This window comes from Eleginops maclovinus, chromosome 22, assembly GCF_036324505.1.
Source record: "Eleginops maclovinus isolate JMC-PN-2008 ecotype Puerto Natales chromosome 22, JC_Emac_rtc_rv5, whole genome shotgun sequence".
Classification (NCBI taxonomy): Eukaryota; Metazoa; Chordata; class Actinopteri; order Perciformes; family Eleginopidae; genus Eleginops; species Eleginops maclovinus.
Genome location: NC_086370.1, coordinates 9,772,656 through 9,798,922, shown reverse-complemented (window position 1 = coordinate 9,798,922; position 26,267 = coordinate 9,772,656). Strand labels below are relative to the sequence as shown.

At 38.9% G+C, this 26,267-nt stretch overlaps 4 protein-coding genes across 7 annotated transcripts in view; 2 read left to right on the top strand and 2 right to left on the bottom strand.

Annotated features, from left to right (window-relative positions):
* Positions 1-2,573, bottom strand: part of slx4ip (SLX4 interacting protein) — a 29,869-nt gene extending 27,296 nt beyond the window's left edge. Inside the window, 2 exon segments of the mRNA XM_063874855.1 lie at positions 1,277-1,334; positions 2,404-2,573. Of these exon segments, the coding sequence (XP_063730925.1) occupies positions 1,277-1,303 (27 nt within the window). The 5' untranslated portion in view covers positions 1,304-1,334; positions 2,404-2,573.
* A 322-nt stretch (positions 2,574-2,895) lies between these two features.
* On the top strand, positions 2,896-6,280 carry mkks (MKKS centrosomal shuttling protein). The gene is made up of 4 exons (XM_063874290.1): positions 2,896-3,949; positions 4,253-4,434; positions 5,131-5,241; positions 5,333-6,280. Exons 1-4 carry the CDS (start codon positions 2,965-2,967, stop codon positions 5,759-5,761), a joined length of 1,707 nt encoding a protein of 568 aa, XP_063730360.1. The 5' UTR covers positions 2,896-2,964; the 3' UTR covers positions 5,762-6,280.
* Positions 6,281-6,679: 399 nt separating this feature from the next.
* Positions 6,680-14,471, bottom strand: memo1 (mediator of cell motility 1). Its single transcript, XM_063874296.1, has 9 exons — positions 14,003-14,471; positions 12,626-12,707; positions 12,448-12,516; positions 12,162-12,274; positions 11,645-11,756; positions 10,283-10,425; positions 10,046-10,122; positions 9,621-9,725; positions 6,680-9,114 (listed from the first exon to the last, which is right to left on the bottom strand). Exons 1-9 carry the CDS (start codon positions 14,061-14,063, stop codon positions 8,983-8,985), a joined length of 894 nt encoding a protein of 297 aa, XP_063730366.1. The 5' UTR covers positions 14,064-14,471; the 3' UTR covers positions 6,680-8,982.
* Positions 14,472-15,723: 1,252 nt separating this feature from the next.
* On the top strand, positions 15,724-19,376 carry spast (spastin). Of its 4 annotated transcripts, none has more exons than XM_063874294.1 (16): positions 15,727-16,066; positions 16,153-16,236; positions 16,321-16,407; positions 16,520-16,677; positions 16,769-16,902; positions 17,005-17,098; positions 17,186-17,260; positions 17,359-17,430; positions 17,524-17,599; positions 17,694-17,785; positions 17,872-17,951; positions 18,033-18,075; positions 18,189-18,268; positions 18,363-18,433; positions 18,522-18,562; positions 18,661-19,376. In XM_063874294.1, exons 1-16 carry the CDS (start codon positions 15,958-15,960, stop codon positions 18,784-18,786), a joined length of 1,422 nt encoding a protein of 473 aa, XP_063730364.1. In that variant the 5' UTR covers positions 15,727-15,957; the 3' UTR covers positions 18,787-19,376. The 4 variants fall into 4 exon arrangements, with proteins under 4 accessions (XP_063730362.1, XP_063730363.1, XP_063730364.1 ...); XM_063874295.1 differs by having other exon boundaries at positions 15,728-16,066; positions 16,324-16,407; XM_063874292.1 differs by having other exon boundaries at positions 15,724-16,066; positions 17,872-18,075.
* Positions 19,377-26,267: the final 6,891 nt, after the last annotated feature.

Below are 26,267 nucleotides of genomic sequence, written 5' to 3'. Positions count from 1 at the left end.
GATAGAGGAGCTCAGGGTAGCGCCTTGAATGCTATTGTTGAGACTGATCCTAACTTGTTTGTGGTCAGTTGGTTAAGCGTGGTAGAGGCTGTGTGCATTTTCTCAGGCATAGTAACACAACAGTATCATTATGTGCCCAGTGGGAAGGAACCCTGCGTGAACCTCCAGGGTTTTATTCTCCCACAACCAGCTGAGGGGGGTGCTGGGGCAGCCTGTATGCAGGCATGCATATGAAACAAATAAAGGGAGTGAATGCAATATCTGGTCAACTAGGCACACATGGCATTAAGGAGGATGTGAGAGATCAGTACAAATGTCTGCAGCCCTCATCCAAAACTCTCAATAAATGAAACATCAACAAAAGAGAGACCAGCGGCTTTTCCTGCACTTAACAAAAACATCTGATGTGCATTATTCCTGACAGAGCCTCAGACTGAGGATGAACAGCTTGGCTTTTTAATAGAATGAGTTTCCTCTACTCTGCATGGCTGGTCCATTAACAAAACGCACTCAGGGAGGCAGACAGTTGAGATTTGAAAAAGGTTACCAGAAACTCTGAAGAGCGCGTTCTAAAAGGCTGAATAACAACATCAAAATGTGGAAGCAACACGGTTATAACGTGTATCTGTACTTCCCTCTAGTGGCCAAAGAAATGGCTACTGTGAAGATCAAAACAAAGAATTATGGCAACATGGAAGGCGTTGCATAAAAATACTGTTAATGTTAGAGAAGCACGCAATTATCCCTGTGTTTCATATTTTCCCTGACTGCACAACAGCTGGTTTAAAATAGACCATAATAGCTTACACCACTTTAGAACAAGTGTCTGTAGTTATTTTTAGTATAGTATTTCAAATCACAGTAAAACTGTTTTTGAACACTGGCAAAACAAGCTGGGAAGCTTTAATCAAATGCAAGTTCATTTTTGTCTTTAGATTCTAGTGAAACATTATGTTATCCCACATGTAAATTATTCTGAAACCTTGTGATCCATGAAAAGCCTACATGCTTCTTTGCTTAGAAAAAACAGGTTTTCCCAATATCAAATATACATGTCACAAGATACTAATGAATATGATTCACTTGTGCTTATAAAATAAAATACAACTTCTGAACTTGAAAGATAAACAGAACTTCAAACAAAATCAAATAAATGAAAAAGTCAAACTGCAGGCACTAAAAACAAACGTAACGCCTTGCATTTTAAAGAGTACATTACTTAAAGACCACACTACAGCACAAAGGTTTGTATGCTGAATATTTCTTCTTAACTTACCTTAATAACAAATTTGAGGGGCGCCATTGCAGTGACCACAGCAACCAGCTTGTTTAACCTGAAACAAGTGTATAAAGCCATACATTACACATAGTACCCTAAAAACAACATAATGGCAGGCTGGTTTTCTTACCTTCCTAAATAGAATAAAACAGCAGCTGCATTATCATAGACACTAATGGTATGTCTATAACTCCACAGTTAACATACCTTACTTCACAATCTGTTATGTAATTTATGTGCTGCCAGGGTAACCTGTAGGTTTGTTATAAAAGTAACATAAGATGTATTTTCTATTGATTTCTCTAAAACACAATATACTGCCAAGTTCCTAACAGTAACCTAAACAGGATGCCTATTTGGTCATGTAAACGTTGGATCATAAGGACACATAACATAATGTACATATAAGCAAAGTAACATCTAAAACATCATCATCATTTGGTATTAAATAATCCATCCCATATGTTCTCATCTTTGAAGGGTGTTAAATAAATAAAAAGGCAGATATTTCCTTTTTTTATTATTTGACAAATGATTTTTTTTTTTTACATATTTATGATTAATCCAGCCATCAGTTCAACCCAGTCAGTTGCAAATAATATAGCAGCAGTGATGACCACATTCTGCTTTAGATATTCATGTTGTTAAGCGTTATCTCCCAGTAAAAGGTGGGGAGATTATGGTGAGGATTTTTCAAACAATTCACCAAATATTAAATAAACCTCTTTCCAGAAAGGAAATCCCCAGAAATATACTTGTTTTGATGGAAACGATTAGGCCTATTAGCTAACACTGCTGGTAAACATCTTTACCTTCATTTTTCGAATGAATTAGACTACAAATACGTGGTTTCGTCCAATTTATCTAAAATAAAGTTGGGAGTTGCAGGGTTAGTTAGTGCCATCGAAACGTAATGATCTATTCGGTTCATTAACTCCGAACTATCCTATACAGCTAGAATACAAGACCATTCAGTTTACGTTACTAAGCAACACCTTGATGGTTCAAACCCTATGATATTGCAAAGTGTCAAGGTAATGCAACGAACAATGTGGAATAAAACACATTTGGTTGGTAATACATTGTGTTAGTTAATCAAAATTAGGAAAAGATCCTTTTCATACCGCCAACAGCTTTGAATGTTTGTCAAACGATGATGACGTCACATCATAGTTTGTAGTCCAACTATTGTATACCAGTCGGACTTGGAGCTTTCCTTTTGGTGAAATGTAAGTGAGGTAGTTAGGCGACTATTTTTATTGAACAAAGTAGTTTAGTGTAAATATGAGTTAAGTTTTTTTCTGCGGTTTAAAAAAATTCCAAACTGAAAAGAGAATGCGACTAGGACCCTTCTAGGACCCCACGCTGTGTGCGCTACCATGGAAACGATTTGCGTATTGCGAGGGCCTGTATGAACCTTTAGATTATTTGTTGTCAAAGTTGTATCTGAATATTAATATTTTTACATATTAAACTCGTTGTTACATGCACTAAACATTTAGATTGCTTTGGAGTACTATAAATAGAGGGTATATCAGAAATATGTTTAGTTAGTGTCAGGCGATACAAATAGCGTAGCATACCGAATCTTGGCAAGCAAAGGTGATTAACACGGAAGCAGCATTACGTTGTCGAGGATGTTCATAACGTTAGGCTGCTTTTGACTGAGACGTTGCTGCTAAGTGATGTCTCGACTCGCCAAGAAATCTCCATCTCTCTGTACCGATTTACCTCTGGACAACGCTGATATTTGTAACAAGCTTAATTTTCTGAGGCAGCTCCTGAAATCTTGTTTTGGTCCGACAGGTAGACTAAAGCAAGTCCACAACAACATTGAAGGGCACGTAGTTACCACTTCAACCTCCTCCGTTCTCCTTCCAGCCATTTCCTCCTCACAGCCTTTTATCAATCTGATAAAAACCTCAATTCTTAACCACGTTTCTCGTTTCAGTGACTGTGGTTTGTTCGCTGCCATTCTTTGTTTGTCTCTTATTGAGCAAGCACAACAGTCTGGTCTCAGAGGAAATGTGGCCATCAGAGTGAACAAGCACTTGCTGGGTCTGTGCACCACTTACCTACAAGGAGAAGACTGTGGTTGTAAAGTGAAGCTCGACTTCTGCAGCAGCCAGAACTTGATCACATTAGCACGCAGTGTTATCTCTAGCAAACCAACATGTGTGCTAACAGAGCCAGAGACCCTTTACATCAGCAAGTTAGCTGTACGAGCTTTTTTGCTGACTGTTCCCTGTAACAGCCCAGGTATAGTCAGTCTTGGCAAAGTAGTGACTATGTCTGTTGAAGGCCATGGTGTGCTAAACTCTGCAGTGTTTCCAGGTTTATTGCTGGACATGCCTGATGTCTTTACTATCGATAAAGTAAAGAACCTGCCTTCAGATGCATTGCGCATGGTGCTGTTCAGTGCTTCCCTTGCTGGGGACCTTTCTGAACTAGGAGTTGGGATAATCGAGGTGCCTTCAGGTGTAGACACAGACTCACAGATACTGGATCAGCTCCTGGAGCTTGGCAAACAGGTGGTTAAAGATGAGGTGAAGCTCTTCGTGTGCCAGAAGGTCATTCACCCAGTTCTGCAGCAATATCTGAGGAGTCATGGTATCATAGTGATAGAGAGAGTGGGAATCACTCTCATGGAGCCCCTTACTCAGCTCACAGGTAGGTGGCTTACTTTATATAAAAGGAATAACATTTTTAGAACTGAAACTATTTTTAGAAAAACGCATTTATATTCATAATGTATTTTCAGTAGAGGGGGGCTTTAATTTTGCACTTGAACAAGTCGATGCATTATTTTATATAAGATACAGTTCCTACTTAATTTTTTGAGATTCCTGCATTCTTTCAGGTGTGACACTGTGGATGAACTTATGTAAAGTATACTGTCATGGCAGTTATATATTCTACTGTTACTTTCACTGTATGAGGTCCTCTTTAATTTCCGTCCACTTTAACCAACAGGGGCTCAACCCGTGGCCACATTGCACACCACCATCCCAGCAAAGGCCTACGGAGTGGTGAGGGATCTCAATATCAGGACATTTGGATCCAAGAAAATGCTGCATTTACATCCTCCTGGAGAGTCTGCAATCTGCACAATGATCCTCTGCCACAGGAATGAGACCATGCTGAGTGAGCTGAAAGTAAGATACAGTGAGGAGTATGGATTGCACAGAGAGAGAGAACTTTTCGGTGATCAATGCACAAGAATGGCAAACCAACTACCTGTTGCATTACTCTTAACATCAGATGGATCTCACTCCCACTGAGACTTGCAATCTCCTCAAGATATTATTCCATAAAGCAAAATATAATTTTTCCAATACAGCCTTATAAAGCGCATTGATGTGGAGGTTTTCCCTACCACAGCCAGGGGGAGGGATTGATTTATTCTGAAGCACTATTGTGAAAAGCATCCATCAACGAGGAGCACAGATTATCTTTTTATAGGGTAATTTAAAAACAGATAATAATTGCATTTACAACATTGGCTGGGAATAATAATATGGTAATAACAATACAATTTGTTTGTATAACTCTTATCAAAACCATCATTACATCATTACAGTGCTTCACAGCAACCACATAATCCACAACAATAAAATGCAAAATACTGTTGGAAAAAAACTGAAAAGAAAGAGTGGAAAGAAGAATAAACTAAAAACACTGGATGATTACACTGCCATTTGCTTAAGACATAAAGATTACAATAAAGTGTAACTCAATAATTCAGAAAAAGACAAAAAATTGTAAGAAAGCATTTCAATTTAAAAGAAAACATGTCTATTAATATGAAGCAAGTTTAACCAATGAACTGTAAATGTATACGTCTGTTAAAGGTGGTGTGCCAGAAAACAGAGCATGTGCTGAGGCTCACTCTCAGGGAACCATCTGCTTTACTTGGGGGTGGGTGTACAGAGACCCACTTAGCTGCTTACATCAGACACAAGGTGAGACCAAACTTGTATTTAATTGATTCAACAATTGCCACTGTGTTCTGATTTAAAACATGTCTTAAAATGAATATCTTTTTTATCTCAGAGCATGACTGAAATCACAGAGACAGTACCGGCGCTAGGCTGCTCACAGACGGAGTATCTTCTCGGCGTGGAGGGATTCTGTCGCTCTCTGGAGGCTGTGGCCACAGTGCTGGAGCACGATGGTGGGAATTCTTTAATGGATCTCACTCATGCCCACCACTGGACTCACCCTGCAGATGTCATGACAGAACACATGGGTGATGGCTTGGGCTCCTGTGGCTGTGGACTGGTGGAAAGTAACCCAAATCAGAAGTGGACTTATTTAAACACTAAAGGCCCACAGTTCTCACCTGCACCTCTGTCTAGAAATGCTACTCTGCAGCCACGTGTGCTTGACTCCTTCACGGCTAAACTCAATGCGATGCAAGTTGCTGTAGAAACTGCTAATCTTGCACTGGATGTGCGATATTTAATTCAGGATATGAACTAGCATAACAAGTATTCTATCCATTGTGCAACTCTGGTTTTTGTAAATATGAATTGTAAATATGAATTGTGACACTACGTAGATGTAAGCATTGCCTTGAGTGAAAATCTGACTGAAACCAGGCATCAGCGAGTGGAAATGTTTTGCATCATCTGTGGACTTTTATATATATTTTTATCCTACTAATATAAATAATAAACACTGATTTCTATTATTTTTACAAAAACTGTAATGATTGTAGATTTCCGTAAGAACTCAGCCCCACACGCCCCATCACATGTACTCCAACGTTGCCATCAAGTCCATTCTCATCAATTTCGTAATCGATTGTCAGTGTTGTTGTGTTTCCTTTCTTTAATATTTATATCTCCTGTTTTCATTACTCCTTGTTTAAAAAAAAAAAAAAAAGGTTCTTTATTTGCTCCTATTTTGTCTTGCTGTGTTTATTTATGGACCATTATACCAAAGCAAATTACTTGTATTTCAAAGCTTCATGTCAATAAAACTGATCCTGGTTAGTTTTAGCTGAGAAATACATGTGCCTTATTTATACACATAGCATGCAATACTGTCTGGTCCTTTTTTATTTTTGAGATGGAGGTGAAATGTGTTCATTTTACTATTCCCTTAACCACCTGGCTCCCTCTGCTGGTGACTTTTCTAATCGACTCCACACTAAATGGACACTGGAAACATAGTGCATATCTACATGAGAAGTACTAAATGTAGCACTGCACTGCAAACATACAACCATACAAGGTTGAAAAGGCAGTTTACAAGCAAAGCAACGTTCCATACTACGTGCTGTAGGCCTAACAATAGAAGAGGCTACTAATCCATTGCAACTTCAGAGAAATAATACAAAATAAAATGCATGTAACAAGTCAGTATTGTACATACTTGAAGAACAAGACACCAGAGCAGATTTTCAGTACATTTTACTTGTTTTGTAACATGAATCCAAGGCCTTATCTGAAGAGCCTTTTGGGATGCTTTGTCAGTGGAACCTGAGATCAAAAAAACTCCATGTAGGGAGTACTTAAGTAGTATATTTTAGGTTGGTGACTTGTAAGATCCCATTCTGTAAGCAAGAAAAAAAAGCATTATACAAAAAAACATACCTTAAAAACCAACAAATATCCATAAACAGAAAATAAACAGTGTTGAGGTTCAGCCTTTTGTCTCTACAGGAATGAGGTGAGGTCGAGAACAGAAACACCACTCCCTGCTGGAGAATAAAGATAACAGTTGGTGCCATTTTAGACCAACAGATGGGGGGTGGGGGCAGGTCACACACTCCTGGAGTGCCAGGCTGGTGAGCTGGAAAAATGGTTCGGCACGAGGCAGGGGTACATGTGGAAGAACAAAAAACTCAAAGTACACGTACTAAAATAAGACTAAAAGTCAGAATACACGTTATATATTTATGTGCAACAGTGATAAAAGGCACAATAGCACAGTGTGTCATGCTTTACTAGGTTCCCTTAAATTAGCGTCAGAAGTTAAGTGAGTCTGAGCATTTCATCTTTCGTTCTGTGCCCACTTGGTTCAACAAGACATTGTAGCTGAATGCTAAGTGGGGTGCCTCTTATGGTGCAGGGAAAACAACTGTTAGAGGACTGCGTCAGTAAAAGTAAGTCAGATTGATATCAAATATCAATATCAAATGGTCATTAAAGCCTATACTGCCACTATGAATCATGAGGTTTTTGCATTGAGAATGTATGCAGTTTGTTAATCTATGAAAATATTTGAGAATATTACATTAAAAAGGAAATAAACATTAGATTTTTTTGTTAATAATTGTTATTATTTTGTAAATTAATGATGTTTATTTTTTTATCTAGGATCAATGTGCGTTTCTTTCCATGTTATGTTCTTAAACCTTGCAGCAAAGCATTATGACTTATCTTGAAACTGCTTTTTTTTGCCAACCTTGGCCGAGTGATGCTGGAAAGCAATTCTTTAAATAGGGACGACTCTTATATGACTTATACTTATATACTCTAAATAACGTTTGGCATTCTCAGATCAGAAACGTATAACCAAAGAGCTGTAAATGAATACCAAATGAACAGATCTTTTACATTTTCCGACTATTTAAGCAGATCGAGTCCTGTAGCACTTTAGTCGGGCCACAGCAGAAGTTTTGCAGCTATCACAGAATGGCATTTTATTTCTAACAAAACACATGTTCTAGAAGCTTAGCAAAAAAACTAAAATGACACTTGAGTCTTCTGAAAGTTCAATAACAGAGATTCAAGGTGACAGTGTAAACAGAGACTAAAGGTGTCAGTGTTGGAGTGAGTTACACGATATCCAGCTTAGATCACATTTCTGTAGCACGACTGGAGTCTGGCCCCTGAAAAACATATCTATAATGCTACAGGCATAGAATTGGAATCTGGAAGCAGTGTTGCACACAATAATTTATTGGGCAAACCGTATATGAACCTAACTGACAACACTGCTTTTGTTCAAATCTACACACTACTTGAGTAAATACGTTCACGTCTAATAAAAATACAAAGGGTAGGGAAAAATAAAAGGATTAAAATATGAGAAACAGAATAAAAATGATAAAAGAGTAATAAATGTTTTTGGTTTTGTACATTGGGGACTTAGCGGAATTTGGTGGGTGCAGCCCTTTGTTAACAACTTGTGTAGCATGTGGCTTGTAGCAGTCAGTCAAAACACCCATTTCATCTTATCCGGCAAACTTGCAATATGCTCCGTTAAGATCTGCCGTTTTATTTTCATTCCTTTCTTGAGGCAAATTACATATGCACAGATCGAGAGCCAAAATGTAACGATTATATTATTACAACTCACTTCCATCGTTTCGTGATGAAAACAAAACAGGACCAAACCCAAGTAAAATTTCCTCTTCCCAACACTTACGGAGACAAAATATTATGCTCTCTCCCATTTCCTCCAACCAATTTCACCTACATGATATCAAAACTGCACTTCAAGCAAAATAATCCAACCAAATGCTCTGAGACACACTTCAAACTGAGAGGAGGGTGGAGAAAGGCGGTGGATAGGAGAGGGAGAGACAGAGAAAGAAGACAGTATTGGCTTTGAGTGTCTAGGTCCTTCCTGCAAAGGGGAAGGTGTAACTGGGGTCTGGGGTGAGAGGGAGGGTATCTGGGTCAGGTTATGGCGATAGATAGTAAGGGGGCAGGGCAACAACGCTGCGGTGGCCCCTGCAAAAGTCGACCTCAATGAGCGATGAGGGCCCCAGCAGCGTAACTCACGGAGCTGTCCTGCCAATTCCTGCACTCGCTGGATTGGGCGTAGTTCAGGAAAGAGAAGTTCATGTCTAAGCCAGACTTCCTCAGCTCAGCAACAGCCTGCAAAACAGCAACATTAGCATGTCAGGCAATAAGGATATAATGAATCATCCTCTTGATAAACAACCATTTAGTTATTTTACAGTTCTGCAGGGCCAAAACAATGATCAATAAAGCACTGCCTCCAATGTATGTATTGTCCAATCATTAGCAACTGTAAATAAACACGGCAGTCCTTTCAAGATTTGGATTCCTACATGTTGCAGCAAGGCTATACTCTTTATATAAGAGTTTGGTGTCTTAAAAGCAAGTATTTTATGTTTACACAGTTGTAGTTTCTGCATGCAAATCAACACATTTAGGTAGCAATGAGCAGTGTCTTTTGTTGAAAATCAAGTGCCTGTTGAATCAAAAAGTGCATTTAGTTGTGGTAGCTAAGTTTTGATTATTTACCATATATGCAAGAACACAAAGTGTCACATGGAGGCGCAGCAGTCAATTGAACACCATCTTATTGCATACATAATGTTAACTAGTGTCTATTGATGCTCTTCTGTGGTACTTACATTTAGAAGCACTCCAATAGGGTGCCGCCCACAGATGGTGTTCCGGTACTTCTTCAAGTAGTTGGTGAACGACATTGGGTCCAGCGTTTCTATAATGCCCATCCCCTTCACACGCACAGAAAAAAAGTCACTTTTTGATTTGTTTTGTTATTAATTAATTATGTTTCTCAATATATCTGTTTACTTTGATAAATACTGTATCATTTTTGTTCTGTATGCTGTGTGTTCAAGAAAACACACTTCATGATCACGAGAAAACAATCTATATATATCTACAAATCTATATACATGTACTCTCTGACCTTCTGTGTGAACATGTTGTGTATTAAACATGCACATGAAAGTAGTCACATTAAACGCACATAAAGTATTCAAAATGTAATTATTAATCATCACATCTGAATGAAACATGGCTTAGTGGTTACCATTTTATCAAGATGCTCAATGGACCTGTAGATCTCTCCTTGAGATTCATCATAGTATGTGTAGCGGAACCGTTGACCTTCAAAAAAATAAAATTGGAATCAGGATAGTCATGTCTTAGCAATGACATTTATGCAAAATTATCTTCAAATAACAAACCATACACCTTTATTTGCAGAAGAACATATAATAATATAAAATTAATGTATATTCCAGTGCTATAATGTGCCGGCACTTACCCCAGTGGCAGAAGTCGGATGAGATAATGAAAAGGTTGGAAGGGTCTGCCAGGTACTTGCTGAGCAGCTTCCCATATTCCTGCTCCTTGGATTCACTCAGGGCACCCACAAGCACAGGCACGATGCTAAAGTCATCTTTGTGGCTGCAACATCACAATATTGAATTAGAAACCTATCTATATCTGCACCTCACCGTCAAAGTTCTCTCCCATGGCCATGGGTGGAAATAAAATCTGCATTAATACAGGTTTATTTTTCATCCATTATTGAAAACAAATGAGTAACTGCTAATCGTCTGCATGATATGCTGATACTGCTGCACCTCTGTATCCTATATGCAACACCTACTATATTAATGTTTCTTATCAGCCAACAACACAGGATTTAATTAGACTTCAATATTTGTTTGGTTAATTTCCTTCTACTTGATTCCTGCTTTTTCTAAACCAAGAAAATGCCTCTGACTCCTGCCAACCCTGACAAAAGGCTGTATCAATTATGCAAAGCACACTTTCCAGGTGTCCCTGAACCAATGTGATTCTGAATGCCAGTATGTTAAGAATGAACAGAGCTACATATTCATGCCAATGGTCTCATTGTTTCAACTGATCCAGAGGTGACACGAACGTGACAAAAAGAAAGAAGACTGAAGGCAAGTTAACATGGATGTAAATAATGCAGGATTTAAAAATTGGTTTTGCAAATATGACACCCAATTAGGGAAATTGTAGGCACAAAAAAACTATTACGTCACACAAGGATTGTGATATTCTGAATAAAAAATACTAAATGTTAGACCTTTTTTTGTAATCCTGCAAGGGGGAAAAAAAAGTCAACTAGAAAAATGAGATTATAAAAAGGGAAAATAATTGCTCCACTTTCCAAAGTTGGATCAACATCATCACTCTACAGATTGAGATGGTATACAGGGACGGCACCTAATTGAGGAGATGCAACAGTTTGGAAGATGTCATATCCTTGCGTCAGTCCATTGCCTTGTTCCTATTAGACAAAATAATTTTGTCTAAATCAGTTTGTTGTTTTCCTATAAATGGGTCTAATTCACAGGAATATCTTTTCAAAGTCTCCGTCATTATTCTTGATTGTACCTACAATGGCCCAAATGACGCCTTAGTATAGCCAATGATTTAGGAGGAAGGAAATGCATTCAAATCACTTGTTAGAGCTCAAAGATACACCCAATGTGTTTTGTTGAGAAACACTGAATGTAAAAAACTGTTTGTCTAAAAGAAAACCCCACGGAGGAACTTTTTTTAAAAAACTTCAATCCACGGATCCTTGTCTCTGCAAATGCAGTGTTGATTCTTTAGTTTCAATGAATGCCACTCCTATATGCATTACCTCTCCATGGCTTTAGCAGTGTAAGGCAAGTGCATTTCAATACTGTGCTCATCTTCATCTGTCTGCAGACTCATCCGCTCAAACAACCCAGTTTTCCAGAGGTCAGCATAAACTGTAAAACAGAGGTGAGTCACTTTAATTTTTGCATGTAATAACGACCATGTCTACTGATCAAGTCATTGTTTGGAGCTGCACACTCATTAAAATTACCGCATCTATAAGAATCTAGCTTAGAAAAACCTCATTATTGAAAGCCTTTAACTTGATAGTGAGGAGACTTCCTGGATGATGAAAAAAAAAAAATTCACCTCCAAAGGTCTGCACTTTGCTCAAGTCAGGCTGGCCTACATTCTACACTTTACAAACCTGAACTGTGGCTATACTTCCTCACATGACCTTAAAAATGCCTTCCTATATAATGAACCTGTTAGCATGTGTTCAAATTTGAAATTGAGCGACAAACACGCACAGACAAAAAAGTCACAATCACAAATTTATGAGTGAAAACGGTGAATACCCTTCTGGTCGATTCTCAGGTCATAGAGAGGTGTTCTATAGATCTCTGCAGGTGACAGGGCACAGCGGGAGAGGGGCACATGGTGTGAAGGTCCCAGGATGAACACCCTACGACTGAAGGGCAACAGGATTTTATCTCACTCATTCTATTCACAAAAGCCACACCACCAGCATTATATTTTCTTCTATCTAAACTCACATCTGTTTACTCGTCTGGGGGAAATTTAATATAAGACAAAGCCTTTTTTAAATGCAAGGAGATAAGAGATGAAAACCGAATGACTTACGTAACAGAGGGATCAACCTGCTTGTAGGCATATGCTGCACAAGAACCACAGTAGGTATACCCTGCATGCCTGCAAAGAAAAGCATGTATAATTCAAAGAAGACATCAAAGAATTATTTTTGACATTGTTTTAAGAATGAATTTAACATTTGTTAAGATTGTATTCAATGTGTGCTCACGGTGCTATGATGGCTCTAGCAGGTCTGATTGAGGACTCTGCTTTAGACAGCCAGCCTTCTAGTTGTGCATTCAGCTGGGATCCTGAAAAGGTAAGATTAACAAATAGTTGTATTTCAAACCACTAAACATGTACTAATTACATAGCAGGACAGCATTAATAACCTACATTTGGAAACAATAAAAATAGGATTTGATTGACAGTAAAGATAAAGGGATAGCTCCATGGAATCAAAGTAATATGTCACTGTAAATATCCCTGATGGATAAAAGTGTGGCAAAAGTGGTTAGTGTGATATATTATAAGTGTTACTTTATTGTTGGTGGAAAAATGTAGAACATTGCAATCATATACTGGACCCTTAAGGAAGTCCTAGTCAAAGAGCCTAACACAATGTGTTCTTGCCCAGTTAAAAAACAAATATAAGCTTGTCAACACTCTCTACTGGCAAACACTACCACTTGTAGTCCAAAGCCATTTTTATGTTATGTCAACATCAATCAGTCATAGCTGACTAACATATACCTAAATCTGCAGGAAAAAACAAACAAAACGGTATCATTGTTTTGTTTTAAATGAAAAAATACAGTTGTGATGTGGGCAGATAATGTTATCTATGTTTTCATGTATTGTATGGAAATATTGTTTAATTGTAAGCATATTCAAGAAACGTCTGTCGAATAATGGTATTACAGACAATGCAATAACGCAAGCCTAAAATGGACAAACAGGCAGGCTTTCGAAGTCAAACGTCCATAAACAAGCAGCCAGATAGTGAAATGGGGGAAGGGGTGCAACATGAACCTTCAATTTTCTGCCCTGCCCTTCTTAGTCCTTTGTTTCATAGCAGCGAAAATCTTGCTCCCAAAAATAAAGAGTAAGAGCCTAACCAGACTACAATACCAGCAGCTCAAGTTAAATGTAGCTATTTCGGGGAATCGTTTACTATAACCAGATAGGCCAGGAAGTTCTACAAAATTAACCAAGTTAGCTTTGGCTATGTAGAGAATATTTGTTTTATTGTCAAAATGCTCAACAGCTGATGTGTTTCTGGAAGATTTCCATCGACCATTTGAGGAGAAGTGCTGAATAGGCTTAAATCAACCGTGCAGTAAACGGGATAACAGAGAAGGGGCAGTCAATAGCAGCTAATATAAGCTAGTCGACTTTTCATCAAATGGATTAGCGTTACATTCATTACATTAACAGTCATCGTCTGCTGTGACAAGCGTTTCATTCGACAGTTTTTTATCTCAACATAATGAAGGCAACGCAATATATAAATAATAAAAAAGAAAAAAAAAAGAAAAGAGACAATCAAGAAAAGAAAAGCCAGCTAGCATACAGCTAACACGGACGGTGCTATGTTGACAGTTACCCGATGCAGAGTACCAGCTCCCGGCGTGACTTGCTTCTCTGCACACCACTCGGTTCGACATCTTGGTTCCCAAGCCGCCTATCTTGGTTTGCTTAACTTTTGTCAGGCGAAAGAAAGTGAAATTGCAAAAGCTGGTGTCTACTAACCAAGAGGAAAAACAATGCCAGCTAGCAGACTTGCTTGTAAAGACAAAGGGCAGTTCGACTGAAACGACGGCTAGCTGGCTAACAAGCTCAGTTTCCGTCAGCTGGCCGTGGTGTTGTTACCGGTTGATAAGTTTGCCTGAGGGAGCAGCTAACGTCACCTTTTAGACAGCCTGGCGTTATTATCATGAAGATTTGAAAAGGAACGAAACACAAAACCTGTGTATTGTGCAAATATTGTACAGCCAGAAAAGCAGTGACAGAAAAAGCAGCTGTCATAGACGGAATCAGAGGATTACTTGTTTTTCCGTGAAGCCAGGTGAGGGGCGTTGCTAAAACTCTTATGACAGTGACGTCTGAATATACTGATTGGTTAATTTATTATCCAACAAAACGTGATTGGTGAAAAAAACAAAGAGGCGTAGCCATTACTGAGATGGATGTTTGGTTATGAAATTGCACTGCCCGTAAGGTGAGCGGGTACAGTGGTATTGTACCCGTTCACCTCATGTATGCAGGCATATAGGCTTTTATATACTTGTTGTTGTAACGCCTTAACTGCTTTGGCAATGCCATATATTGATAGGGTCATGCCAATAAAGCCATTTGTAATGTATTGTCATGAATTGTATTATAATGTATGTATGTTTGTATTTTTGGTAGGACTTTCAACCGTGTGTCAAATAAAAGTAGTCTCTTAAAGGTTATGATATGCATATATATAACGGGACCTTTCCAAATATGTTACTCACAAGTTAAAAGGAAAGTGAAGAGTTACTCCAGAAAATTGTAGTATCCAATGAAGTTATGTAAATGGCCCAAATGCCTATTAGCTTTTCATTTATTTTATATATTTTGCCATTTAATTACTTTTATTTGAATGATGCACTGTGTATGAATAGAAGTCTTCTTTTAATCTGACTCAGTGATTTGATTGGATAAATAATTGAAGTATTCCTGTATTGTATTGTATTGTATTTTGCTGCTGCAACACAAAAATGTCCCAGTCTGGGATTAATAAAGTAAATCTTATTTTATCTTATCTTATCACATCAGTTACCCGATGAGGACGTATAGTGCAGACGATGTTGGAAGTTTGGTCACAGTATTTTTGTCCGTAGACACTGGGGATTTGTGGCGAATGTGGGGATGAGTTGTGCCGCGGTAGACACTGTGAGAATGATCCAAGATGTAGTCAGTGTGGGGGGAATCACGAAGCACGGACATCTAATTCTCCAAAGAGAGATTAAAAGAATAAGTCCAATAAAATCATAAATCACAACGAAGATCCAAAGAAAGGGAAGAGTCGAGAAAATAGGGAGTGTACAGCAGGTAGGAGTGAAGAGGATTATTGTTCGTTTTAGAACAACACTAAGTTATTGGCGTTTCTGGCCTTTGTGATCTACAGTGCTGCTGAGGCAAAAAGAAAGTCTGAAAGAATAGAAATAGTTGTTGAGAAAGTTTCTGAACATTATGGGAGTTAGTTGGGAGGAAGTTTCCGTTTGTTACAATAGTTTATTTTTTTGGACACAGTAATTTTGTTATTTATCCAGTAGTGGGCGGTAATGCCAACCACCCCTAAGATATCGACCGTACACACTGGAAAGCGGAAGTTAGGTTTGGAAATGTTTTTGTAGCGATGAGACCGATGGGACATTAGAGTTACTCTTACATATTTTGCATATGGCTTGTTTTATAAACCCAAAACTTCGTATTGAACCAATTGTAAATGCTAATTAAAAGCTACGTTTGATCCTGCCCTCATTCAAAAGTGGCTAACGCGGAGTTACAACTGACGAGAACGTGATAGTAATGTCGGCCAAAAGCAAAAGCAAAGATAGCGGCGTAGTCATTAAAAACTACCATAAGCAGGCTTTCGAGTATGTATCGAAGGCATTGAGGATCGACGAAGATGATACAGGTCTGTTCATTGTGTTTATGAGTTAATGTGTGATGTGTTATGACATGTGACAGCTTGTAACCAACACCCTCTTTCTGTTATGGTAGGCGCTAAAGAGGAGGCTGTGCAGTGGTACAAAAAGGGGATTTCTGAGCTTGAAAGTGGTATTGCTGTAGAGATCACGGGACAGGGTGTGTAAAAACAAACATAACATTCAGATGTACACAGTGTGCAGTGTAGAGATGATTCAGCATTCTACTTTATTTGTTTTTCAGCAGGAGAGCAATATGACAGAGCAAAAAGACTTCAAGATAAAATGGTCACAAATCTCAACATGGCAAAAGAAAGGCTCGCTCTGTTAGGTAAGCTCTATTGTGGTTGTTGACATCCGAAATTATCGACTGTCTTTTTTTACCAAATAGATTTTCTTATCTGACCTGATAACTGAAGTGCAAGGCTGTTCTTGCTTCACAGAAGCCACAATGGCATCTAAAAGGAGGAGCGATCCACAGAAGTTCTCAAATCATGGTCTTCCGAAACCAAATCCTGTGCCTAAAAGCCAGCCTGCAGTCCGAGCTAACATCAGACCCTCCACTGTAGTTCGCCCACCATCCAGACCCTCCGATCCAAAGGTGATTTCAAATTATATTTGGCCGTCTAGTTGTCTGTTACTTCAAAACGTCTAATTCTGATTAAGTGTCTAATGTTTTTGTTCCTATAAAGGTGACTCCACAGGTAGGAAGAAAGCAAAATGGAAAACCCACAACAGTGAAGCAGCTTGCAAAAAGGGATATGAAAAACTTCAAAAATGTTGACAGCAAACTGGCCAACCTAATCATGAATGAAATCGTTGACAGGTATTTGAAAGCAATGCTTTAACAACACCTGCCATTTCAGTGAATAACAACAACAAAAAAAGGAAAATGTCCACCTAAAAAAGCTTTCTGTGTTGTTTGCAGCGCGGCATCAGTATCTTTTAAAGACATTGCGGGACAGGTACTGGCAAAGCAAGCACTCCAAGAGATTGTCATCCTCCCTGCCATAAGACCAGAGGTGATCACTTATAAACATTTATCCTCTGATTGCCCTATTTATAATTATTACAGATTTACTAACGCTTTGTAACATTTTGCCATTTAGCTTTTTACTGGCCTGAGATCTCCGGCACGTGGTTTGCTTTTATTTGGCCCTCCTGGAAATGGGAAAACAATGCTGGTAAGCACCCATTTAGAAGCTGTGTTATAATAATATGTTCTTAATAGTGTTGCCTCAGTTGTATCAGATGAATCACAGCCTTTGTTATCTCTCACAAGGCCAAAGCAGTTGCAGCAGAGTCAAACGCCACATTCTTTAACATCAGTGCTGCCAGCTTGACCTCAAAATATGTAAGATAGCTCTTTTTGCCTGGGGTACATTGCCACACTTCCCTTAATTTAGCGTACGATTATTTTTAACCTTTTCTTTAATCACCATCACAGGTGGGAGAGGGTGAGAAGCTTGTTCGAGCACTGTTTGCAGTTGCCAGAGAATTGCAGCCCTCTATCATCTTTATCGGTTTGTATTAGTCTATTTATTGACCAAATGTGCTCCAACTTATCCCCCTCCATCTGCTTCATAGATAAACCTCTCTTTTTGTTTTTCCATTCAGATGAAGTTGACAGCTTGCTCTGTGAAAGGAGGGAGGGAGAACACGAAGCCTCTCGTCGATTAAAAACTGAGTTCCTCCTTGAGTTTGATGGGGTAAGAGCAACCTCTGACATGTCAAACTGAACCAGCTCTAGAGAGTTTCTAGTGGAAATAAACAAAACATTGCTTCTCTGTTTCAGGTGCAATCAGGAGGGGACGACAGGGTGCTCGTAATGGGAGCAACCAACAGACCTCAGGAACTTGATGAAGCAGTACTGAGGTACATGATGAAACTCCAAACCTTGCGCAATTATTCAGTTTTCATCTGTTGCAAGCTCAATAACAATATTCCTCTTTACAGGCGGTTTGCAAAGAGGATTTATGTGGCATTGCCGGATGCAGAGGTATACAAATGTTAACCATTGTCCCAGTTCATTACTATGATCAGTGTCATCTATAATTTTGCAACACATTTTAAGGTGAATTGACTTCTAGGATTTAATTGTTGTTCCTCCAGACAAGATTAACGCTGCTGGAAAACCTTTTGGCAAAGCATGGGAATCCACTGAGCAAAACTGAGTTGTCCCATCTCGCAAAGTGAGTTTCAAATGATCATAACCAGGCAGCCTTTTATTTGTGTGTGTACATATGCATTAACGTATTCAATATTCCTGGATTTGTAACTTGACAGAAAGAGCGAAGGATATTCAGGAAGTGATCTCACGTCATTAGCTAAAGACGCTGCGCTCGGACCTATTAGAGGTAACGCGTAATTGTACTGTTCGTGTATATTTCAGGGTCTACATCAACTCAGATTATTTTTCATGTTAAATGATCTTCTCTTACACAGAGCTGAGACCAGACCAAGTCCGAAGAATGGCTGCTAGTGAGGTAATGATTCTGTTCTCGCAATACAACAGATGTTTTCTTTCAGAAGTGTTATCATGCAGCAGTTATTTATAGTAATGCAATATTGCTTGTATCCACAGATGCGTAACATCAAAATCAAAGACTTTGAGGACTCCCTAATGCGCATTAAGCCCAGTGTTAGCCCGGGGACTCTTGGCATGTATGCCAAATGGAACAAAGATTTTGGGGACACAACAGCGTTTTGAACTTGATTTCTTTTGTTGCACTTGTTTGAAAAACTGTTAATAAAATGGCAGTTGATTGCTCAAAGGTACAAAACATCATAAATTAACTTAAAAACCTTGATTGAACCCATTTGCAGGGTAATAAATATATAATGTGTAAATAGGATGACATTTGGAAACACTTCCTGTTTTATGGGAACACTTTGCTAGCAGGTTTCTTTACCGTTTTTTGTCCTGAAACACTCTTGGTAGAACTTGGAATTTCAATATTTATTCTCAAGAATGTCCTGAAAAGTGGTCTTTCTCTTGCCTCAAGAGGGCAGCAACTTACTGTAAACCCTGATATAACTACCGATTAAGATAATGTTACCCACCCATTAGTAACATGATGTAAATCATATTGTACATATGTTGATGGTTTTGATCACAGGTGCCCTCCGTGCGCACAGAAATATGGGGTGCATTTGTATAATAACTTTTTTTTTCCACTTGCACTTAGAGTTTGTAGATCAAATAAATTCATTGTATTTGAAAGTAGGAGACCCTTAAGAATCAGAGTTAAGGCGACGGCGTCCTTTTCCCATGCATCAATAAATGAAATTGTGAAAATATCCGTGGCTATTTTATTTTATGTTACATCCTTTTTTAATTTAGATATTGCCTATCGGTTTTTATTTGACATCTCTCCATTCAAATACATTTTCTTCAACACATCTTCTCAACTGAAGGTAGGTGGTGCTGCCACTCCACCTGTTACACGTCTCCATCCCTTTGCTCAGCCTGCATTTGGTCAGTCGATATTTTGCCTGCAACCACAGATTTGTGGAATGCAGTAAACTTCTATAAATGAAAATAAATGTTCTGCTGTGTTGAATGTCAACATGAGTGATAGATTCGATTTAGTTTTCAGTTTGGTGTGCATCAGAGACAAACACTTGTAGAAGTGTCTGCATGGTGTGTTTGTGTACTTGCATGTAAGTGCTTCGGAGCAAAACTCAAGGTTGATAAATGAAGCTACATTATGCAGCACTGCGATTAATAAGCAGTCTGGAGCTCGGATGGGTTACAAGCTGGTATTGCATGGCTGAGTAAATGCTTCTGGTCAGTCATGAAGCTTTTATTTCAGTGCACTCCAAACCTTTCCACTGAAAAACTAAAGTTCAATCCCACATCTCTCCCAAAGGCCCTTCCTATGGTCAGCCGGTGGTGTTGCCTGTGGTTAATGTGGCCCAGCAGCTGCGTCATCCGTCCCTGCGGATATTTACAGACTGCAAATGCAAACTATTTCTGCGATTTAATAAAAGACATCTCTGAGTTTTATTTCCACACCATTAGAAGGATAAAAAATAAAAAAAAGGCTTAACATTCAAACCACCGAACTGCTGCAACCACACCTACGACTCTTTTTTTCCTCAGGGGAAAGATGTTAGATGGAGTGTGTTTTCAAAACTTGTCATGATTGAAGAGCTTCTTTCACGATGCCAGACAGGAACTGAGAGTGTTAGGGATTATGTTTTAGTCATCACCTTTTTTCCGCTCTGTTTACTCTTCACTGAAAACATCCTGCACAGTAAACAAATGGTCTTTATGAGCAACTTGTTGCACAAACTTTCACTCGTTTTATTCTCACAGCTTCCATATATAATTTCAATGCCTGCAGGTGGTAGAATGAGTTTATCACCTCATATCAACATTCTTACAAGTTATTAATTTTAATATAACCTGTAATTACAGTAAAAAAAAATTAAAAAGCAGTAATATGTACAAGACATTATTTAAATGTTCAAGCTGAGAGAAGACAGAGCATTATTGAGGTGGTTTTAAACCTTGGAGATGATTGACAGCTTCCCTTTTTGGGTGCGTGTCAGAGGCCCACACCTCCACAGTGGCTCATTGATGCTTCGACCACGACATTCACTCAAGGGAAAACAGAATAGGTGATCATTTGATACCTCCAGTCAAATAGCCCACCCTGTAGAGAGTAGAATAATAGTCAACACAGTGAGGACCTCTGACTGACTGAGCAAACAGTAAGAGTGTTTCTTCAAGTGGCCCATTATGAGAACAGCATGTGGATGGGAGGGTTTTGTTATAGTGAATGCATGTCTCACTTCAATGCTGCTAGGATCTTTACATTTATGTAAGTAGCAATTCAAAACGGGACATATACTATCAATGGTCCTTCCTTACAGTAGTAGATGGTTTAATACAGTAAACTGACTGTGTGCCACAGCATTACAGAGAATGGCTGTAAGCTTGACTATTTTTTAAGAAAAGCCTGATTGTAAATTGTTGAACTGGTGGAAAGGGACTTCCTTCAAAATGTTGGATTTGGCCTCTTTATCACCCTTATTTTGAAGATGTGGTCAAGGGCCCACAGTGGAAAGCCTTCAGGGCTGAGTGTGTCTACTCTCCAGCACTGGCTGCTACTGTTCTGCCGGCCTGACAACACCCAATACATAACTTTATTTACCATGCGAGTGTTATCTTTTTCCCTCAGTGGAGGCTACATGCTGAGTCTAATCTTGTATCCAATGGCAACATCTGTCTTTTATGAGCAAATGTATTTCTTTTTGCTCGATGTTTATTTATGGTGTGTGTATTGGTGAGTGTGTGAAAGTGGAATAAATGGGCTGCATAAATATGAACATATACTGTATGTGAAAATGGGTCTATTTATACTAGTTCAGCCTTAGCCGGAGTGAAGTTTGGATTGTAGCCCTGAGAATATATCATCATAGATGGTTTTCACAAGTCGCTTTAACTGAGTTACATATTTTTAAACCTAAATGATGGTTACATATGACACATGGGAGCATTCAGAATAGCGTCAAAAAGGTGACATAACAACTGTGAAAGAATGCTGCCCACACAATGTAGAAAGCAAAGTTGAAATGAGAGGAGTGGTTTTTGCTGCCTGATTTGTATTCATGGAAAGTGTTTAGGGTAACCAATGTTCACTCTCCCAGAGGGATAGGTCTGTGGTAAGGTCTGAAATAGCTAGTCTTAGGGTGGCTTTACACGGAAACGAAAACGGCTTAAAAACGCAAAACATTTTTGCGGATGCACTATATCGTTTAGATGGAAACGGCGTTTTGGGGGGATGAAAACGCAAGAAAGTGAAACCACCCTCCAGAGTGGAATTCTTGAAAACGCTCCACTGTCGCGCCACCGTGTAAAGGATGAAAAACGCAAAACTTCGTTTCTCGTCACATAGAAATGACGTGACAAGCACAATAAAGCGCCAGAAAACCGAGGGAAACACATTAGAAGGCTATCAACATGTCCGTCCCTGCGGACTTTCAACTCGCCTTAGGCGCTGTAATTGACGTTCAAGAGTCATTTCATCAGATAACAGCAATGATGAGCGAGAGTAGTAAAGAACAGACCAAAAATATGAACTACGTTCTCGAAATTCTTGAAGTTCATAGAGAGAGCAGGCGACCTAGACAGCTGTGGGTGAGACCTGGGAGGACTTCTCAGTGGTGGGATAACTTCATGAATGAGGTGGTAGACGACCAAGCGTTTCACCCTAAAACGCTCGTCTAAATGCAGATTTAAAAGTGAAAACGAAACGCCACTTTTGCGTTTTTGTTTCAGATCGTTTCCGTGTAAAGGTAGCCTTACACTATCTAATTTGGGACACTGGCACCTTTTTGCAAGAAAATATGCTTGTGGAAAAAAACTTTTTATAAAATGTGTTTTATAATTTATGGAGATGATTGATTCACAGTGAAAGGAGTTTATTTTCAGTCACTCGGGCTGTTGTGATAAAAAAAACAACTCTGAGGGAATTTATCAGTGTCTGCATGCTTTAGAGGGAATCTAGTTAAGCGCATGTTTTTTTCTCTCCCAATGCAGCCTGCAGCCACAAAGCTGTAAAGCTTTAAAGTGCGAGGTGGACAGAGGGGAGCGAACACTCTGTCTTGCCTGCACATGACCTCCAAAGCCATTAATTTCAGAGAGGTGATCAGGACCCAAACTTTGTCTTTGACTTCATGCAGATGTTTGAAACTTCCTATCAGTCAGTGCAGCTTGTCAACACAAAAAAGCTTCACATCCAGCTGGTCATCCAAACAAAAAAATCCTGACATTAGTTTGGACAAACATCCTTACCAGATGATGCTCAGGATACACATTGGCCTTGGACCAAGGTGGACATGTTTGGACGTGGGTTTGGTCGCAGGGAGGGGTGGGGAGACGATGCTGAGGGGAAGGGTGCACTTTCTGTCAAGGTTAGCTGCAGGTTGCCCTGCGGTGAATTCCTTCAGCTCATGTGCAGCCAAAACATTTGATGGAAAGTGAAAGTGCAGAGAGGACTGAGCATTTTCAAAAGAATAATGCCCTGTCTGACAGTCATTCTGCTTTTCTTACTCCCCCTTGTCCTCCCCTTTTTATCCCTTTGTTGCCCTTCCCTCAGGTCATTCATGTGAGGACCGGAGTTAGTTCCACCTCTGACCCCAGTCAGGTTCACTGTTCAGCAATTTCACAACCAGCCCCTTCCTATCTCCTAATATATAAGTTAGTATCAACGTTCCCACCATCAGAGTCCATCACTTAAAATAACTTGTTGTTTATCTGAAGATTATTATTGTATATCATGTTATACTCAAGGGAGTATTACAATATAATGTTATGGCAAATGTCTTTTATTGACAGTAATGAACTTTAAAGGTACTTAAAGTGAACTCACACAGGACAGTGTTACTTCATCACCTTTTACAACTACAACCACTTGAAGCACAAGAAAGCCTGATTGGGTGAGGATTGGTATCTGAGTTTATAGTGTGAAGATGGTCATTCATAGATTGTGGAGAATTTCACTCCCTATTAATTCTTGTTTACCTTCATTTACAGTCCACCATATTATTATAGGACATTTTTAGTGTGTGAAGTCACCTCAAAAGTTCCACAATTGGATGAAAATGTTGTTGCACTTCTTTCTGTTAAGAATCTTTAAACACAATGTGCCACATTTAATAGATGCAATAACTTTCAGATTACTGCTTACTATGATGTAAAAAAAAGCGTGATATTGTATGACGCGACATTTGAAGCACAATAGTTGTTGAGATCAATAATTTCACTTGCATTAAATACAGTAGAAAGGTGTTTCTCATTTTGAAAACTTTATTAATAACGATTGTGAGGAATCACTAACAGTATCACTCAACAGACAGTCCACTAATATATGAAGCATATAATATACTTAAAAAGACTTAAAAACAAGTAAATGTATTTTACTTCAGGTAGATCTCAGTCTCAATAGTGACCCCTGCTATAGGTTAAACTGTTGAGTGTCCATTATTATAGAGGGAGTAATGAATGAGTGAACAAGGGGGTGATTATGGTGACACAGCCATAAACTACGCTTGAGCAAGATTAAGAGTCTACAGCTCTGTCCAGCTGTAGCCGTCTTTCACACTTTGGTTCCTTAAGCTAAATGCTTATTTAAACATGCTAACATGCTCACAATGCCAACACGCTTAGCATTCATGTTTAGCATGCATAATGTTTACCATGTTTGCCATATTAGTTAACTTTAGTTTAGCATGCTAACATATGCTAATTAGCACAAAACACGAAGAATAGCTGATGCTGATAGGATGATTGTTAGGTGCCTGAATATTTCACTCAAAACCAAAACCTTATGATAGGGAAATAGTAAAACTCAGGGGAGTCTGTAAGAGTCATCTTCTGGGGACCATTAATGCATAATGTTTCAAGGAAAAGCGACAGACCAAACCACCAACATTGACTGAGTGAACTCAGAGAAGGTTGTTTTTTCTTTAATTAATATCTTAATCATCTTAATTACTTTAAAACCAGGATCATAAAGCACGCAAACCCTTTTGTATGCTTTTGGTTTGGTTTGTGCAAAGATTAAAGCAATTAAATATAGGCCTTTTGAATATAATTTGCTTTGGCAGGTATTGAGATCAAAACACACATTCCTGTGTTGGCATTAGTGAAAGAGCCAAAAAGGACTGGAGTCAGAGATTTGCAGATATGAACATGTTGGCATGCCTACTGTAAGTCTCCTTAAGCGATCTGAATAAATCATAGAAATAAAAGTTATTTATAGATAAGAAATACGATAGTATGAACAAAACTTAAGAGCAAAAAAACAACAACATGTCTCTGTAGACCCTCTTAACTGTCACACTTCCCTTCTAAAGAAGCCTATTTTTATTTCATGTACTTTTTAAAATGTTCTTTCAGCATACTGTGTTCCTAAGCATTTGGTCACACATTAGTGGCCATTTATGCTGGACATCAAAATCCATCAAAGACGTCCTGTTGAAACAAGCCCATGGAGAGGTTTGGTTTCATCAGGATGTTTTAAAACGGACAGTCTTGGCCGCATGCCCGGGAACAGGCCTGGAGCTCTTTCATCTCCCTGTGTCCCATAGCATCTCACACTGTTTCACAATACAGCAGACACATCCCACATGTTGTGGCATTTTTAAATTATTTACTTTGTGGTACACCGTGACACTGTGGCTCTGCGGTGGTAATTTTAAGTTATAAGATTGATATGTTCATGCTAACATATTTAGATTTGGTTTGTGGGATTAACTCTGTAGGTTGTGTTACCAGAAATGGCTGCCATGATAAAAAAAAATGTCACTGATGTATCAGGCTCTGTGTAAGACAGAGGTCCTCCTCTTCCTCGGCATCAGACTACGAGATGTCTGCTTAGTGATGGATGTTAGGGTCCTTTTGAGTTGTTGTTGTTTTGCAAATCACAACGTCTTTCACTATGATTCTAAATTGGATTTTGTGGCACAGTAAACACAAACTGAGCTATAACAACATCAACTGAACACAGTATATATGACTGATAAATGTATGAGGGTTGAATCACTTGAAAAGCGGCATCTTGAAAAAACCTTTAAACTGATGCCACCTCATATCGAACAGGAAGAAAACCTGGAGCTAGTAAATGACTGCAGTGATCATTAGATGTTTTAGGTGGGGATTTTGATACATCATAGGGTAGCGCAACACCAAGGGTTATAAAGTTTAATGTGTACCATTGCAGCATCCTGCATAAATCACTATATAATTAAAGTGTGAATTAACCTCCGCAATGTGCCCAGTAGTACCACTGATAACTGGCATCATATTGCAGAGCCACCCAGGCCTGGCAGCCACAGAGCTTGTTCCCACAGTGTGAGGTGTATTTAAAAACCTTGAAAGAGCATTAATAGGCAAGCAAGAGCAATTGCGTCAAACCTGGCAGTTTCCTGTGATTATGGGCTTTATAATCTTTCAGGTACGTGCCTTAATTTCATATTCAGGACAGATCATTGTGCCTTTAAAGTGATGATATCTTCATGCTGTGTTCACAACTTGTTTTTGCTGCCCTCAAATGCCAACTTTATCGATCTAGCACTGTTAAATATGTGTCATGCTGGCAGGAAAGGATTAAGTTACTAACTGCAATCACATTAATAACTAGGCTTATGTAACACCAGGAGGCCTAATTTATGGGACAT